Source organism: Aethalodelphis obliquidens, unplaced genomic scaffold (genome assembly GCF_003676395.1).
Source record: "Aethalodelphis obliquidens isolate GAN/ISIS:26980383/991018 unplaced genomic scaffold, ASM367639v1 scaffold11, whole genome shotgun sequence".
Lineage (NCBI taxonomy): Eukaryota > Metazoa > Chordata > Mammalia > Artiodactyla > Delphinidae > Aethalodelphis > Aethalodelphis obliquidens.
The window spans coordinates 31,229,527-31,247,966 of NW_020837955.1; the positions used below are offsets into that span (position 1 = coordinate 31,229,527).

General features: G+C 38.7%; 1 protein-coding gene across 1 annotated transcript in view; it reads left to right on the forward strand.

Annotated features, from left to right (window-relative positions):
* The window catches only part of ATRNL1 (attractin like 1), a 678,243-nt gene extending 659,803 nt beyond the window's left edge, over positions 1–18,440 (forward strand). Inside the window, exons 29-30 of the mRNA XM_027112688.1 lie at positions 13,773–13,919; positions 17,253–18,440. Coding sequence (XP_026968489.1) covers positions 13,773–13,897 — 125 coding nt within the window. The 3' untranslated portion in view covers positions 13,898–13,919; positions 17,253–18,440. The remainder of the gene's footprint in view (positions 1–13,772; positions 13,920–17,252) is intronic.

Here is an 18,440-nt window from a genome sequence, read left to right on the forward strand (position 1 = left end):
AAGGTTTCCACTAGTGCTGACTCTTTGTGACACTTCTCAATTTACAGTAGCTCAGAGGCCACATTCATTCCTCCCAAAGGCAAAGTGGGGCAAACTGATACTTTTTTCACTCAGAAGGGTCAGCATTTATGGGATGTACTCAGTCAGATTCTCAAAATTGCATCAGAGAATGAAGATTTCTTTTACACTATCCGCTTTGAGATTAAAGGAGTTCATTTAAACAAACTACTTCCCCAAAGTCCCTGTTTTGAATTATTGGAGAGAATGTGTACTATCTGGGGTCCTGGATCACTTAGCAAACATCAGAGGAATGGTTTGAAGTCCATTTTGAGAAATATACTGTCCAACTATACTGCCTTTTCCTTCAGCAAAAGAGATTTATCAAGGATCAATTTGGCTACAGACACATCTGTTTTTGTTAAAATGCCTTTGGCCATTAAGTTATCCATAATAACTTTTGGTAAGGTCTAAGAAATTTATAATAATATTAATGGAAAAATCATGATTCTGTATAGCATTTTCTCATCCATTTTATCTAAATGGCCAGAGGTGAGGATTTGCATAATTTTATCTTTTTTTTTCCTCCCATTTTTGTAATGATCTGAGTTTTTATATAGAAGGCATAAATTTGCTTTACCATTGGAGTTTGTTAAAATTGTATTTGGCAGAGATAGTTGTATGTTTTCAACTTCTTTTAATGTTGAAATTTCTTTTAAAATATTGACTCATGAACTTAGAGGAGCAGAAACATCACCCTGGACTCTAATAAAATTCATTTTTTTGGTTGGTAGCTTGTTTTTTAATATTCAGTGGAGTTTATCTGTGTAGAGGATATAAGCCCTGTAACTGTCTCCTATACTCTCCTGTAAATGCTGTGGAAAGCAATGATTCACATCACCACCCAACACTGTTTAACCTTGATTTAAAATTGTAATCTAGTTTCTTTAAAAAAAAATATCATTTGTGTTTTTGTGTTGGCTCTAACTTTGAACAATCTCCAGGGAGATCTCAGAACATGAAAGGTGAACTGATTTTTCCTTTTGGGAAGTGGTCCATCCAGGAACGAGGGGAGCTTATGGTCGAACTACCAAAGTTGATTTAAAATACTAAAAGTCTCTGCAAAGATACTCAGGGAGAGTTAAATTGCTAATGCTTTGATGCCAAGCAAGTGTGGCAGCTTTTTCACCTTTTCATCAATATTGTACACACAGCCACACATATTAAAACCTGTTTAGGGACAGTGTTGACCAAAATACCAAGCCTGGGGCTTCCCTGGTGGCGCAGTGGTTGAGGGCGCGCCTGCCGATGCAGGGAACGCGGGTTCGTGCCCCGGTCCGGGAAGATCCCACATGCCGCGGAGCGGCTGGGCCCGTGAGCCATGGCCGCTGAGCCTGCGCGTCCGGAGCCTGTGCTCCGCAACGGGCAAGGCTGCAACAGTGAGAGGCCTGCATACCGCAAAAAAAAAAAAAAAAAATACCAAGCCTGATGCTCACGAGTATAGCTCTCACACTCAGGACATGAGCACACCCAGTTCTCAGGAAGGGGCTGGACACTTTTGCAGCACAGTGGCATCATGCAGGTAACTCTCCCCTGGGTCCCCTTCTTGGACAGTATATTAACGATAGCCACGCTGGTGCTGTGGTGTCCCTCGCCTGCCCTGCCTGATTCCCACCCTCCTCTCAGTAACTTCTCTGCAACTAAGTACAAGGATTAGAGAAACAAGGAGGCGGCCAGCCTATATTTCCAAATGCCTGTAAGGTAAAGTAACACTGAGACTTGTAATCTAATTCTAATCAGAATTCACCTCCTTAGAAGCACACAGCATCATGATCCATCATTTAACTCTCATCCAAGTAATGTTTACTGACCACCCATCATAGACTAACCATTGGGATATAAAGATGAATGAAAACATAAGCCCCACTTTCAAGGTACTCCCGATCGTGAGGGGTAGGCAGAGTTATAAAGACAGAATTGTAATAGAATCTGAAAAATTAGAAAACTAAACTTAAAAAAATGTCTATTAGGTTGTTCTCAGATTGCTAGATGTAAGATCAAGTCCCAGGCTGGTCTTTGACGCTGCCCAGTCTCTTCACTTTTCCAATTTGAGACTTAGAGCCAGTTTCTTTACCCGTGTTATTGGCATCATAAAAACCACACCTAACAAACAGTAAGTACAACCCACACCTCCTATTACCAGTGTGGTTCTCACTGGGGTAGAGTATGTCCATTCCTTCCCAGCTAGCAAAAGCAGATGCAGATCTCTAACAAGGAAATTCTTGAACCCAGCCAGTCCCCTGACTTCACAGTGATGCTTGTGGCAGCCACGTGAGAGCATGTGTGAGAGACGAGGCCAGCAATGATACTGGGTCCTCCATGCTGGCCTGATGAAGAAAGGCAGCTGCAGTCATAAATTCGTCAAGCCAGAAGTGACCTTAGCAGCCACCTACTCCAACTTCCTTCCAAGAGAAATCTCTCAAGGAACGTTCTGAATTTCAAATCAAGAAAAGTTTGGAAGCCACAAACTCAGCTGGCTTACAGTTGTCATGGAATTTGGGGGCTATTTGTTGCAAACAGAAGCAGGGTCCACAGGTCATAGCCAACCACCGCCTAGTCTTACAGAGTCTGTGGACTGTCTCAGTCCTGGCTTTCTTCTACCTCTCTGGGTGTTCAGATCGTCTCATGGGCTCTGCTCCTCCATTACCAGTCCTCTTCTTGGTCGTCCTCTCTGTCTTACTCTCTTTCTACCAGACCTTACCCACTCCAGTGGCAGAGACTGCTGGCTCTGCACCCAAGACTTCCGCTTCCCTCCCCTGGTGGAGACTTGTTTCTGGGAAGTAGTACCCGCTAATGGCATTGAAACAGAGTGTCTTGAGCTTTTCTGGTCCACGGTGGTTTAGAAGGGGTTGAACCTTTTTTACCCTCTCATCTCCCACCTGCCCCCTAGACATCAATGCTCAAGGCAGCCCTGGAAACCCCAGATTGAAGATGGCAGAAGCATCATCAGTCTGGGTCCCCGAGTAACTGCATAAAGCAGGTGCTGTGCTTCCTTCCTCTTCGCCCACACACGTCCTGACGCCAATCAGGACTCCCACCTCAGACTTTATACAGTGAGAAATGAACCTCTCTTTTGCTAAGCCACTGAGATTGCAGGGTTTAACTGTTGTAACAACTAGCATTACCCATCCGTACAATTACAGTCTTCAGACTCAATTCATGCAGATCACCACAAGTCTACCTCCCTGGGCTAGACTTATTCCCGGGCTTCACACCTGCATATCCAACTAGACATCTCCACTACAACCCCCACAGGTCACCAAACTCAGGATGTCCAGAACTAAGCAAATGAGCCACCACCGTTCACACGCCCTGACTGTTCCTATTCCTCCTTCATAGGGTAATAAATAGCGTTTGTATGCGTCCAGCCACCCAAGGCGTACCAAGCTGTACGTGCGAGTCGTACTAGGCTTCTCCCTATTTTTAATCTCCTGTATTAATCTTCCCTAAATATCTATCCTGTTCATCCCTTTTCTCTCTCCTTATTGTCGCTTTCTTATCTGGTTTTAATAATCATAGCCTCACCCACCACTCCAGTCTGTCAGTGCTACCGGTAGAGGTCTCTTTGAAATAAAAATCTGATTGTGCCTCTTCACTCCTAAAAATCATGTGACCCCCTTCTGCTCACCTCTCTTTCTTCCCTCTCATCATTCTCCCATTTGCACCTGTGTTCCACCCATAGCAACTGTCCTGACGTTTCCCAAATATCCTTTCTGTCCACGCTGTTGAAGTTTTAGTTCCCTCTACCCAGAACATACCACACCCCTCATGCCAGTGTTCTTTATCTGACAACTTCCGTCTCCTCTTTCAAACCTCAGCTCAGAGATCATCTCTCCCCTGGGAATCTTTGATCTCCACACCCACCTTGCAGATCTCACCTTTATCTTTCTTTCCCTCTTGCCTTGTGCCAACTTCATAGAATTTGTCTCTGTGTGATTGTCAGCAAATCTAGGAGCTCTTGCACCGTTGTCGTCACTTGATGCTATGTGGTAATGACTCTGACGACAGCCAGCCTCAGCCACGCAGCCTGCAATACGCCCTCAATGCGTGTTTGTGGATTTAACCTGTATTGTCATCTACTCCTATCTGCATAAACGGATAAAATAATGCATATCAAGTGCAGAGGGCAATGCCTGGCATATCATATCAATGTTAACAGAATAGTTATTGTTTATATTATTATTGTTGTTTTTATAACATCAACATTAATTAATGCCTTTGACCATAACTAATTTTACGTCCCTACCAATTTTTGCTTTTCTTTTTATTTTGGTTCACAATCGCATGTTAGTCATTTGCACCAAATCAGCAGTTTCCTTCTAACGGCTATAAAGTGAGCAGAGTGCAAGTCAAAGGATCTGGAGTCCTGGGTTCAGGTGCCCCATAACCACCAGCTGTGCAAGCCTGAACTAGTCATTTAATCAGTCTGTGCCTCGTTCTGGCCATCTGTGAAGCAAGGACAAAAATAGCTTCCTGACCCACTTCAACAGAACCTAGATAATTAACATAAAAGCATTTTTAAAGTCTAAAAAATGGATGAAAGTTAATTATTAGTGGTATCTGTAATAGTACAAGTAATATTAATACAGTGTTTTGTCTGTTGAATATTGTCATTCATCTGTTTTGCCATTATCACTTTCAATTATTTTTACATTCCTTAATGAGCGGGCAACGCGCACAAGTCATCCATGCGTTTGTGAGCAAGTTCTCAATTTTATTATCCAAAACATCAGAATAATTCTGGCTTGAGTTCTAAACACAGTTATCACCTCACAGACGGTGTTGCTCTAAACTGATACTGTCTGTGAGTCTTTGAATCCATCTTTCTATCAAATTTTGTCCTTTATTAGGCATTCCACATGATAGTCATACTGAGTTTTGAATGCATTATTGAATGAATGAGTGATCCTAAAGGATAGAGGCAAAATCTTGAGTGCCCAGTGTTTTATCAATTTCCAATTTGACTTCAAACTTCCCACTTGTTGTTAATGATGATGATGATTGACATTTTTGAGCTTTTATGTGCCAGGCACTTCTCTAAGCCCTCCACATTCAATCCTCACAATAACTTGGTCAAAAGAATATATGAGCTTGACCCACTATAATGTAATAAGCACCGTGAGGTACAGAATCTTTTATGTCTTGTCTGTCTTAGTCACTGCTTAACCCTTAGGGACCAGAGCAGTACCTGGCATATAGTAGGCACTCGAGAAGTAATAATTGAATGAAGTGATTTGCTGTTTAAACAATTTTTTGACCCTTAGGACTTTGGAGTTTTCTGAATATTTGTAATTTGATCTCTTGTTATTAGTGGTAGTAACTTATTCTGTTATTGAAATTATTAACTCACTTTGTATAATACTCTATAGTTTGTAAATACTTTCACATATAATCCCTTTTAATCTAAAACAAACAATGACATGGTACTACTAGAAATGCTAAAATACAATGTCTCTACCTAATGAAAATTAAAATATTGCTATTTTTACAAAACTGCTATAGTTCAATTTCTTCAATGAACAGTAAGCTCTTCAATTAAATTAAGGATAATTAGGTTTTAAAATAAGGGATTATCATATATCATATTTTTTTAATTGAAGGAAGGAAATACTAGGAAATATTTTCCCAGTTGCCTTGGAGACAGGAAATTCTCAATTGGAAATTTACTTTAAAACATGGAGAGGTAGCTGCAGAGCTGGTTCTTATAATGTTTGTGGCTCTCAAAAAAGAATCACAAAATATTTTCAATGAATCAATAAAATTTCCTAGTATATAATTAAAATCAGAACTGATATGATCTAAAAGAAGCTTTACTTGTGAAGAACCATGAGGATTTGCAGTAAACAATGACTTGAGACAGTAATGGCCATGATTTGTTCAGCTCATTCTAAATACAGGGAACAGTTCACATAAAATTCAGGGAGTGCTCAGCACTGTGGTGCTAGAGTAGGATTACATTTTGTAGAACCTTTACTGTGTGTCTTTAAATTAAACTTTAAAATGTTATGATGTGTTGGGAATCCCCTGGCAGTCCAGTGGTTAGGACTCTGAGCTTTCACTGCCGAGGGCCCGCCAGGGTTCAATCCCTGGTCGGGGAACTAAGATCCCGCAAGCCGCGCAGCACAGGAAAAAAAAAAAAAAAAAGGATGTGTTAAAGGCCAAACAAAATTTTATAACCAGAATACAATTATCATTTGTATTTAAACATTGACATCTATAGTTGTCACTGGTTTCTAGTAGGTGAAGGGAAACATTTCTTTAAACTCTCAGACAAATACGGTCCATTTGTCATTCCGGTCCATTTGTCATTCCGGTGTCTTCAGCACTTGAAGTATTTCAATTTTTGTTCAACAATATAACCTTTGGAGTTTTGCCTAATAATGACTTCAGTTGTGCTGGTCTTCCAACAGATAAATTAAAGTGGAAATGCATATTTTCTAATTATTCATCCAGCCCTAGTTGCATATTGGCAAGGGTGGCCACACTGAATGTGAAATTAAGTCTGCACAACAGCTAGAGTCTATGCAACATCAAAGTTTCCCAAAGTCACTTTCTTAATTGTGTGAAGGATAGCCAGGGCTCTGATCAGTAGTATGTAGCTATATACAATCAGAGGGAAAACATTTAAACATCCCAGCATGGTATTTCCATTTAAATCTGATTACAGTGAAGTAAAACTGTAGCCATTAAAGGTCTAGAAGAACTACAAATATAAGCCATAAAAGAAGACAGATAGTAAATGAGGTAGTAAAAACATTTCAGCAGGGCAAACAGTTAACAGCGCTCCTTCAAGTCTTCCTGAAGCAGGTTGTGCAATTCACTACAGACCCTGAACCATTCCCTGAGCTCCACTTACACCCGCAATTAACCTTTCACACCTAATGAAGCTGTTTTCTTGGGAAATTAAAATATATAGTGGTGCCTGCTCTTACACAGACCTGGGAGGAGAGCATTTCAAAATGAATGACTTACCTGAGGCTTTGTTCAAATGTAAAATGGAAGTGCTATGTTTGTATATAAAATGAGGCAATTTCATTTGATATGCAGTATTTGATTACCGTACTTATTAATTGTTCTGCATAATTGTAAAAAAACACACATCAGTAATTTTATGATTTGATTGTTACTGCTGGCGTCTACTAATACCATTTCACTTCCATTAGGAAAAGCTAGAGTTTTACCAAAGGTAACTAAATTCCTGATGTTTCTCCTTGGTGGTTTTGCAAATTTAGTGGTTTTAGAAAGATATATTTACGATTTAAATATTTAGCTTTACTCATTTCCATCGCTTCCTCTTTAGGGCATGCCTGCACATGTTTATTGAGAAACGAAGTTCTTCAATTTAGGAGGAAAATATTGTTTTTATCCAAGGTCCTGGGTAAAGGCCTGATTTGGGCCTTTACCAGTAGGGTGCATCAATCAGTAGGGTGCATCTCCTACTTTTACTGAATACCTCTGGTAGCTCTTAGCATCCAAACCAGTAACAACTAAACTGTGCCCATGTGCGGAAAGAAATCTGCATGGTCCCAAAGAAGTCTGCTTCTTTCCCAGCTTGTCCTGCCCTGGGTGAACCAGAGCAGCCACTGGTGATGTTCCCCATGATCGAGCACCAGTTCAAAATGCCAAGAGGCCATGGAAGTGGAATAGGAAACAGGAGATGGCGCTTCTCTCTTATGAGGTTTATAATTCATATTTAAATCGTCTAAATGTCATAGTGTCTGGTATTTAAGAACTAAAAGTGCAAAAAAGGTAAAGCTTATAATAAATATTTAAACCCCAGCATTTTTATTGAATCTACTGGCATATTTTGATGTAAATTTTGCTAGCCTGCAGCATCTGTGCATCATCTTGACATGGTAAATGAAATTCCTTTAGAACACCAGTCTAAAATAATGAATTGTTCCCCCAGTTAATTGTATTGCTTTGATAACAAGGAACTGTGCTAGGCCTAGAGAACACAATAAGTGGATTTCACCAGATGATTTGTGTGACTTTTTGAAAAATGATCTTCTGGACTGACCCTATTTTCATGGAACTCTAATGGCACGGGGGTGTGCCACTGTGCAGCCTCCTACCAGGAGGAAGCACTTTCTCCTAGGGCACGGGGAGTGTGGGGTCTTCAGCAGAAAACCTCTCACCGGGAAAAAGTTCCTCGGGAAATCTCAACCAGGAGAGAGCGTTTGCGTCAAAGGGCGATATGGAGAACTTACTTCTAAGTTGCTTTTATTTTACTGATACATTTTTTTTTAATCCAGAGAAGATCTCAAGCTACCTTTATTTCTTCATTGTCATTGTGAAAATGAACCAAGACCAACCCAATTACGAGCGAAGCTTATTTATTCAGAACTTGCCATATAGCAAGGGAGTCACCCAGCATCGCTCACTTGCACTGTGGCAGAGTGCGAATGTGTGGGAACATTTTATAATGGAAAAAAGAGAAAGCTTCAAGGAAGCTTATTGGAGGCTGTCGGCACCAGAAAGCTGGAAAGCTGGCAGCAGGCTAACTAGAAGCGGGGCATTCTATGTGGTTGGTGAGGGGTGCATATTTCCCTTTCTCTTGTTGGTCCTAAGTTGGAAGCAGGGACAAACATTAGGGAAGCTGTCAGTTATTAATGAAGTTCTGGCTGTTTGGGGCCCGTTGTTATGGGGTAGTTGACTCCCTGGGTTGTTACTAGAGATGGCAGTCTGACTCCTACAAGCCTGACATAGCAGGCTGGCTTCTTGTGCTGGTTACTATAGATAAGAGACTGGTTTCCTGTGCAGGTTGCTACAGCCTGTGAGCCAGAGTTCTGTTTCTATATATGGTCAGGCCATTGTGTTTGTATCCTCGGTCTCTCACCAGCATATAACTGTTACGTTTTGGGGGAGAAGGGGAGCAATATTGTCTTTCAGAGCTACTGACTTGAATTTTCTTTTTCTCAATTAAGAAAATTAGATTCCTTAGCTGAAAGGTAATGATAGAAATTAATTTCTCTCTCTCTTTTTTCATGAGTCTTCCACACACTAGACAATTTAAGAAGACAGGGTTCTTGTCTCTCCTGTTTACTCTTGTGTCCAGGGCCTCTTATAGGTTGAAGGAGGACCTAGCAATTTCTGGGTTGTTGTTGCTGTGTTTTAAGGTTCTCCATATATTAAAATATGAAGAAATTCAAGCATAGTAATAAAAACTTACACTTAACAATTTGACACAAGGCGTGCACACACACACACACACACACACACACACACACACACACACACAGAGTTATTATGATTATTGTGCTGTTTGTAATTAAATTACAGGATTTAAAATGCAGAAGAACTCATGGTGTGCCACGAGCTATGTAGTCCAGTGAAGGACTCAAGCTTAAATTTGAATGAAATGAAAGCAGCATTTGGCCCATTAAGACGATAAGACCTGGGCAAGTGGCCCTCTGAGCGACCTCTGTGAGTACACATGGTGGACACTCAAATATCACTGCCTGGAGGAAAGCAGGGTTTCCCGCATACATATTGCCATTTATACAGAATCTGAAAATTCAGTTAATTGTTCAGTTTTCATAGGAAAGGACAGAAAGCTGTCAAATTAAAAATAAGCATGATTTGTAATTTTAGTTTTAAATTAAGGACTGAAATATGGTTTATGATTGATTATTTTCAACTGAATGTGTTTCTAAGCTTACACATCATTAGTAAACCCAGACTTCACATTCACATACCCTGAAATACAAAGATACAGTGACAGTTTAGGATTAGCATAGAATTTCCTGTTTTGGCCACTTAAACTGTTTACTTCTCTCTTGGCTCTGTATCTTCTGTATGGAAAACAATGTTTGCAGCTACATGTAAGTGGGAAAGTGTTGTTTCTCAGGGCTCCTTTGGACGAAGTCATGCCGCAGTTTAATGAATAACATGATTTCATATTTGGATGCTGTGATCACTGGAATTAGTGTAAGTGATCTCTGTTCACATTAAAGGAGACGTATATTATTTGTCATATTTGGCTGTCTCTGGATAAGATGGTACCAAAGATGAAATAACAAAAGGCTGTAAATTTTGCCAGAAGTGTGCCAGGAGATCTGTGGAAACTTAAGGTCTGTCTGTGCTGAACTTTCACTTAGCACAACCACGGTCTCTGATTTTTTGTAAATAATGTGCTTCGGCTCCCTCCCTTACAGAAATAACAAACTAATTATTTCTCACAGCATAATAAGTGGTTAAAACATCTATTTTGGACACTTCAGAAGTTCATATGTGCTCTTCAAAGGTCAAGAAAGTAAATTTTACTTAAATTTGAACCTTTGAACTTATGTTATCCCTAAGAAACTCAGGATAATTATTAATATCCTGAAAGAGTAGGTTACTTAACATCAACCCTTAAAAACTAAATATGTAAGATTGTCAGCCTAGCCAGTGATGACTGTAACTTTTTAATCTCTTCCCTCTCTAACACCATTAATTTCTCCTTCTCCATAAATGCCTTCTCTTCTGTTTTCAAATGTACTTGAAACTCCTTTTATCTTTAAAAAAATGTATATGTACTCAGATAATCATATGCATTCACGCACATCTCATCTGACCCTGCTGCTTCCTCTACGTACCAGCTTACTTACCTCTTTCCATCGACAAACATCTTGCACATGAGACTTATGTCTGTTGGCCACACTCCCTCTCACTCCATTCCCTGCTTAACTGTCAGGCTTCCATCCTCAGTTAAGTATGGAAATGACTCAAGATCACCAGAATCTTCCTTGAGGAAATCCAAAGGCCTCTTTAGCAAGCCTCACATGCTGACCCCTTAGGTACTTTTTTGCAGACGCCTTGACTTCTCTCCTCCCTTGACTTCCACAGCACTGCGCTAGGCTAGTCGAACTTCCTCTTACAGTGTCCATTTCCCCGCACTGGCATTTCCTTCTGTTCATGAATCTCTGGAGGTCTGTTCTTGCCAGGTCATATTTGAGACTTACCTAGAATAAATTGACCCACAGGAATGAAATAATTCAATGACACCTTGTATAGGATGAGATCCAAAAGTGAGGCCTTCCTCTAAGAGCAGCACATGGAGAAGATGTCTATGAGAGCTCAGGGACTGGTTCAGCTCAATTCACAGTCAAGTCTCCAAGACTTTAGGGAAGGGAAACTGGTGACCTCTTCTCAAAGCAAGCAGTCTGGTCTCGTGGTTTAGTATGGGGATTCGGCACATTTTATTTTACTCAAAAACCAAAACTAGATAAAATGATTCCTGTGTAGCTGTGATAAACCAGGGTATCTGGTTGAGCCATTGCTTGTATCAACTTAGGAAAGGCTTTACTATTCCTGAACATCTTACCAAATGTTCCTGTCAATCAATGGACAAAACAATGTAACGAAACAATATTCTTTCAATTACTTATGATAACTAGAGATCCACTTTTGTGTAGATATTCTACTGATAATACTAATGGTCTTTTTCTTATATTTAAGACATCAGCTAAATTTCTATAAGTCATCTTTCTTCTATGTGCATCCACAACTCTATCCCTGGGGTACTTTCTTACTTCTTAAAAGCAATTTAAGAGAATGAAAAGACAGACTACAGACTGGGAGAAAATATTTTCCAAACATATACAGTGTCTCCTACATATAAACCTTCAAGTTGCGAACTGTCAAAGATTTGAACGTGCGTTCACATGTCCAATCACGTAATTAGTTTACATGTCTGGCGTACGTTGTCATGTGCTTGCATCCTCTACAAGTGGTTGTGCTTTTGTGTACTTTACTGTGCAGTACTGTATAGAGTACAGTAGTACATTATCTTTATTTCAAGCCCAGGATGTCAGGAAGCAAACATAAAAGCAGCAGCGTTGTGGCTGTACTACTATACTTTTCAAGGTACTGTACTGTAAGATTGAAAATGTTTTCTTTATTTTTTGTGTTTGTTTTTTGTGTATTATTTGTGTGAAAAGTATTTTAAATCTATTACAGTACAGTACTTATATAGCCGATTGTGTTAGTTGGGTACCTAGGCTAACTTTGCTGGACTTACAAACACTCTCTCAGAATGAAACTCATTCGTATGTAGGGAGCTTACAGTATCTGAAATGAAAAAGGACTGGTATCCAAAATGTAAAAGAAATCTCTTAAAAGACAACAATAAGAAAACAAACAAGAAAATTAAAAATGGGCAAAAGATCTGAACGGATACCTCACCTAAGAAGATTTACATATGACAAATAAGCATGTGAAAAGATGCTCAACATCATATGTTATTAGGGAATTACAAATTAAAACAACCATGAGGGCTTCCCTGGTGGCACAGTGGTTGAGAGTCCACCTGCCGATGCAGGAGACACGGGTTTGTGCCCTGGTCTGGGAAGATCCCACATGCCGCGGAGTGGCTGGACCCATAAGCCATGGCCGCTGAGCCTGCGCGTCCGGAGCCTGTGCTCCGCAATGGGAGAGGCCACAGCTGTGAGAGGCCCGCGTACCGCAAAAAAAAAAAAAAAAACAAAACCATGAGATACAGCTACATGGCTAAAATCCAGAACCTGACAACACCAAATGCTGACAAAGATGTGGTGCAACAGGAACTCTCATTCATTGCTGGTGGGAATACAAAATAGCACAGCCACTTTGGAAGACAGTTTGACACTTTCTTACAAAGCTAAGACATCAAGTTACATGTGATCCAACAATTGTGCTCCTAGCTTTTTGGGAATTGAAAACTTATGTCCACACAAAAACTTGCACATGGGTGTTTATGGCAGCTTTATTCATAATTGCCAGAAATTGGAAGCAATCAAGATGTCCTTCAATAGGGGAACGGATAGACAAACTGTAGTACATTGATACAATGGAATATTATTTAGCAATAAAAAGGAATGAGCCACTGAGCCAAAAAAAAGATATGGTGGAACTTAAAGGCATATTGCTAAGTGAAATAAGACAATCTGAAAAGGCTACATACTGTATGATTCCAACCATATTACATTCTGGAAAAGGCAAAACTATAGAGATATTAAAAAATGATCAGTGATAACCAGAGGCTCAGGAGAAGGGGAGGGATAAATTGGTAAAGCACAGGGGATTTTTAGGGCAGTGAAACTATTCTGTATGATACTTTCATGGTGAGTATATGACAATATGCTTTTGTTGAAACCTATAGAACTTTGTGTACAGCACAAAGTGTGAACCCCAATGTAAACTATGGACTTACTTAATAATCATGTATCAATATTGGTTCAATTTTTCTGTAAACCTAAAGCTGCTCTAATTTTTTAAAAAAACCTTAATATACTGACTTTTGTTACACACACACACATGCACACACACACACACACAATACTGAAAATTCTTTATACTTTTAGAACAAACGTGTGTTCAGACATAGAAAGGTGTGGAGTCATATCCACAACTGATTGTGATGTTTTGTCACACACTGATTTGATTGTCCAATGTCACTCAGTTAATTTTGTAGATCCTTGCTCTTCTTCATGTGTACAGTTCGTATGTCCAAGGTAAGAAATTTTTTTTAAAAACATATGTGTATAACTGAATCACTTTGCTGTACAGCAGTAATTAACATTGTAAATCAACTATACTTCAATTAAAAAAATATTTTAAGTAAAGGGTAAACTACTTCCAATAAGCAGCTAAATGTTTGGTTGCTGAATGTAAAACAATGCTAGGCCACCACTGTTGCCATCCCAGAAATATGTAACCAAACATTTAAGTGGGTTTTTTTCCTGTTTTTCCAGGCCTTGCAATTGCCAGTGCCCTAATAGATATTTCACAACAGAAGCCTTCAGATAGTAAAGACAAGACTTCAGGAGTCCGAAATCGAAAACACCACCTCTCAACACGTCAAGGAACGTGTGTCTAAGAAACAGAAACTGCTCCTGGAGGTTCTGTAATGTTTGACTTTGTAAATGGCTTCCATTAAGGCTGGTCTGTGGCCTCGATTTTTATGGAGGCAAATCTCTGTATGGTCCCAAGGCCCAGATACAGTTCCCTGCAAATGGTCAATGACCCGAGTGGCCAAAGAATGTTCATGAGTTTTATCAAAGTAACAGTATTGATGGTCACAGGTGATAAAGTTAGTTTTTAAGGCTATCTTAGGCTTATCACAGATAACATTACTCTGGAAAAACATGTATATTGTTTCTTAATGCAGATGAAAAATATGTAATTCGTATAAACCAAACTGTTTATATCCCAAGACTTTAAAGAAAGACATTTTATAATGCCTGAATGATGAGAATTGTACAGTTTTTGCCTCATAAGCAAACTTAAGTCACTTGTATACAAACAGGAAATGAACCAATTGCAACGGCTTTAAATGCTGTTTTATCTCATGTAAATGTAAAAGCAGGATTTTGATTTAGTAGGATGTAAGCAGTGTATTTAAATATTTCACAGGACCATATCATGTCCAAACTCAGTTTTCAAATGTGACTATTTTCCACCCAACTGGAATGCAGACCAAAACGAGTCCATTTGGATGGATGGTGTATGCAACTTCACAGGAGATTGATTAGAATTCTGAGTGAAGAGGACATTGCTGTCGTCCATGCCAACTGCCTAACTCATTATCAGGGCTGATAGAGCATGGAAAAGCCTGTCCAGCAATCAATTTTTGCCCTCCTTCCCAAACCAGCCTCCAGTATCACAAAGCTAAAGAGAGCTGAAATAGTTATTTTACAGTGTGCAAGCTTCTGCTCTAATATGGTAATTTTTTAATTGCCTAGGAATCATTGGATCAGACCTAAATGTTCCATCTGCATTTTTATAAGAACAGATCATGTTCTTTTGGCCTTCCTCTCCTAGCGGCTAGATTTCATCTACTTTTTACAAACGTTATGAAAAGTATTTTAGAGACAGCACCTCCTCCAAGTCATAATATGACCCAGGTTCCTTCCTGCCAACTGTTTCACTTAGAATCCAAGTAGAGAAGAGCATTTGCTGGCAAGCATCTACAGTATTCCTGTTTCTAACACAAGTGCATCGGTGTCATGAGAGAGTCTCCAGTTTAAGAAATAAAATAAGTTCATTGTTGCCCACATTTAGCATATGGTTAATGATTCAAAAATCTGAATTACGGCAGAAAGGAAAAATGATAGAAGACAGCTTTCACATTGGAACATAGAATCATTTGTGTCCTAATTTTGACAACAGTTCACTAGAACTCGGTAGATTAACAGATCTTGTTTGGAACTGCAGTTTCTTAACTTCAAAGGAACTACAGAATATGTGTAGAGAGCAGTGACAGAGACATCCAAAACTGCTTTATACAATATAGTTTTGTTCAATATGAAAGTCATTTAACTATAATTGATGTTTAGTACTATCTATGTACTTATCATGTTCTTTGGATTTCTGGAAGGTAATGACACTTTACTGTTTACAGCTAATGCATAGTTACTTGCATGCTATGGTTGTGCAGTAGCAGAATATGACCCTGTTGTGATATTAAATGTTTATTTCACAATGCCATTTAAACATAGCCAACTTAATTTGATGGGAACGAATGTAATATATAACAGGAATGATCATACAATATGTAGTTGCATCATATATAAGATTGCTAGGTTGCATCTAACCATGACTATATCATTGTTTTGATAATTAGGCATTTATGAATTATAGTATATATTCCTTATGTTGGCATGATAATTTTGCTATTTTCCATGCGTTAAAAATAAGACTGATTCTTAGATCAATTTAATCTATAGCCTATGGGGTTTTTGGGGGGCTAGGGAGTAGAGCTGGTTGTTTTTACCCCCCTATGATATTTTCTCTCTCTCTCAAAAAGAAAAGAAAATTGAGCGAGGTTAGTAAATGTCTCCTGAAAACGATCAAGCAATTTTATTAGCTTTTTGGGGGGCCCTTTAAATGTTGATTTTTTTTTCTCCTGGAAAAATAAATTGACAAAACTGGTGAATACAAAAATATAATCATTTAAAAATAAAATGATTGCCCAATTTGTTTAATACTCTGTAACAATTGTCGTGAGAGAAAGCATATATAACAAAAATACGGAAACATACAGAGTTGTACGTAAAATCTATTTCAGCTATGCTTTTAGAGAGGCTAAGCAAATAGAATTACTGTGAAAGAATTGTCAAGCCTCATTCACCTCGAATCCCATCAGATTCTTAAAATTCAGAAATTTGAATTTCAGACGATTATGGGACATAACGCAATGTTAAGTTAAAGTCATACTAAACCTTTCTGGGCCAAATATTGCTAACTCTGTGACTAATTATGCAATATCTTCTCGACTTTTCAAAGCTTTTTACTGGCAATAAAACTCTTCACCCTCACGTGAAGTGGATTGAAAAGACCTTAGGGATAATCACTTTGAATCTGTGTCATGTTCTTTTTCTCCCCACACCCCAAACACTTTTAACTTGGAAGCTTCTTTTTTTTTTTTTTTTTATCAAACCACAAGTATATGCAGATACTCTTCAAGAAGTTAGGCATTAAATGACTGATTCTCTTGAAAACTCATCTTAATAGAATTATGTACATTTCAGTTTAGAATGACTTTGAAAAATTCTTTAGATTTTAGGGTTTCTTATTCTTCCAAATATGAAAAATTTTGGTTAAGTAGAATGGAGTTTTAAAAATTAACCTGGGGACACTATTTGGACAGTTAGAGAATTCTCATTGAAAAAAGATGCACATGCTTACAGATCAATTTAATACATTTTAAGAGGATTGGGATTTTCATAATTGCTTTTAAATGAAAATTTATTTAGTGATACACATAGAAGGAAAATGTATGCCATATACTACTGTGTTATGTTCAATAGGAAAACTTCAAGTAGAATATATTTCAACCTGTAATCGCTACTTGCAATGCTTCTCAATATCTCATTTTCTCTGAGTTCCAGTAAGACAGCAGTGACTACCTGGCTTTGTGTTGCTGCAGGGTCATTTAGAGTGCAGACTGGTGGCTGGACCTGAGAACAGATGTTGCAACCAGCTTCGAGCTGTGTGGTGCTGGCACGTTTTAACCTTTTGAAGCCTCAGACTTTCCATCTGTGAGGGAAGGTACTGGTGCCCACCTTGCAGAGTTGTGGTGAGCCTAGAAGATAATAGACATAAAGCTTCCACGACGGGCCCTCAGTGCAGTGTAGCTGGTATTAACAAACATGGGGCCACCAGGCTGCTCTTTTCCTACCGATTGTTTTATGAATTCATCTATTAATTTTTCATTCATCTTTTCACCATAGGTAAAAGCCAAGTAGGTGTTTGCAAATGAAGATTTCATAAAAACTTAAGTTCCTAAATTTCTAGGATATAGAGATTTCTAAAAAACCACTTGGATATTTTGATCAATAGCGGCTCTAACTCTTTCAAAATATATACAGTTTTAGTAAAACTGCTTGGTGACATTTAGACAGAAACATCAATTGTCACTTTCTCGTCAAAATTTGGCAAGAAGGATCGATCCTTACATTTGGTTGTCATACATGATACATCTTTTTTTTCATTGAACATAAAACTATGATTTGAAAAGTGTTTCGTGTAAAAAGTTGTAAAAAATTAAAACTGATCAAATGAACTAATGCTACCCGCATAGACAAAAAAAATACCAGCTTCCAAAGACCATTTGCTATTTTGCTAAGGTGAGTTTGGAACTTACTTGATCATAAGACTACCTGGGTCAGTGCAGATTCCTACCTCTGCCTCTGGAGATTAAGATATGGAAGGACTTGATGAACCCTGAAGATTCATATGCTTAATAAGCGCCTCGGTGATTCTTATGATTAGGCAAATTAAGGAGACATTGCACTTGGCCAAAGAGCTGCCTTTATTTACAGTTAGAAGAATTTCTTTAACGAAATTATCGAAGTCAAAATGCTTTAAATAATTTTCCAAGGAATACAAGCCATCTGGTTGGTGTTACAGCAGTGTTTTCATTACAGTGTACATTTAACATTTTAGTTTTATCAAATTTTTTAAATGAATGAGAACCATCTCAGTATATATGTATGTAGGTGTGCATGCCAGTGTTAAAACAGATTGTGTGAAAGTTCAAACCTGCTTTAAAAAGCCAACATTTTATGATATAGTATGCTGTTGATCAGGAGTTTAATTACTGAAATAAAAACATTGGATCTTCCAACCCCCATTGCCAAATGCAGTTTTGTTATATATATTTTTTACCCTCTCAAGATCATCCAGGAAAAAGCATTCAACTGCGGGAAAAGCCCATCTGCCGTCTAAGACTTGGTTATAAAATTTGGTCATTGAATTCCACGTTCAAAATCCATTTTTCTCTCTTCACCTGATTTTTCTTAGCCTTTTCTACATGTTCTCTTTGAATTACATGCTGAACACTTTGACTGTTCCTGAGAATGGAAGCAAAACTCACAAGAGCCTAAGTGGCCAGGATTCCAGCCAGAACTGAGGGTCTC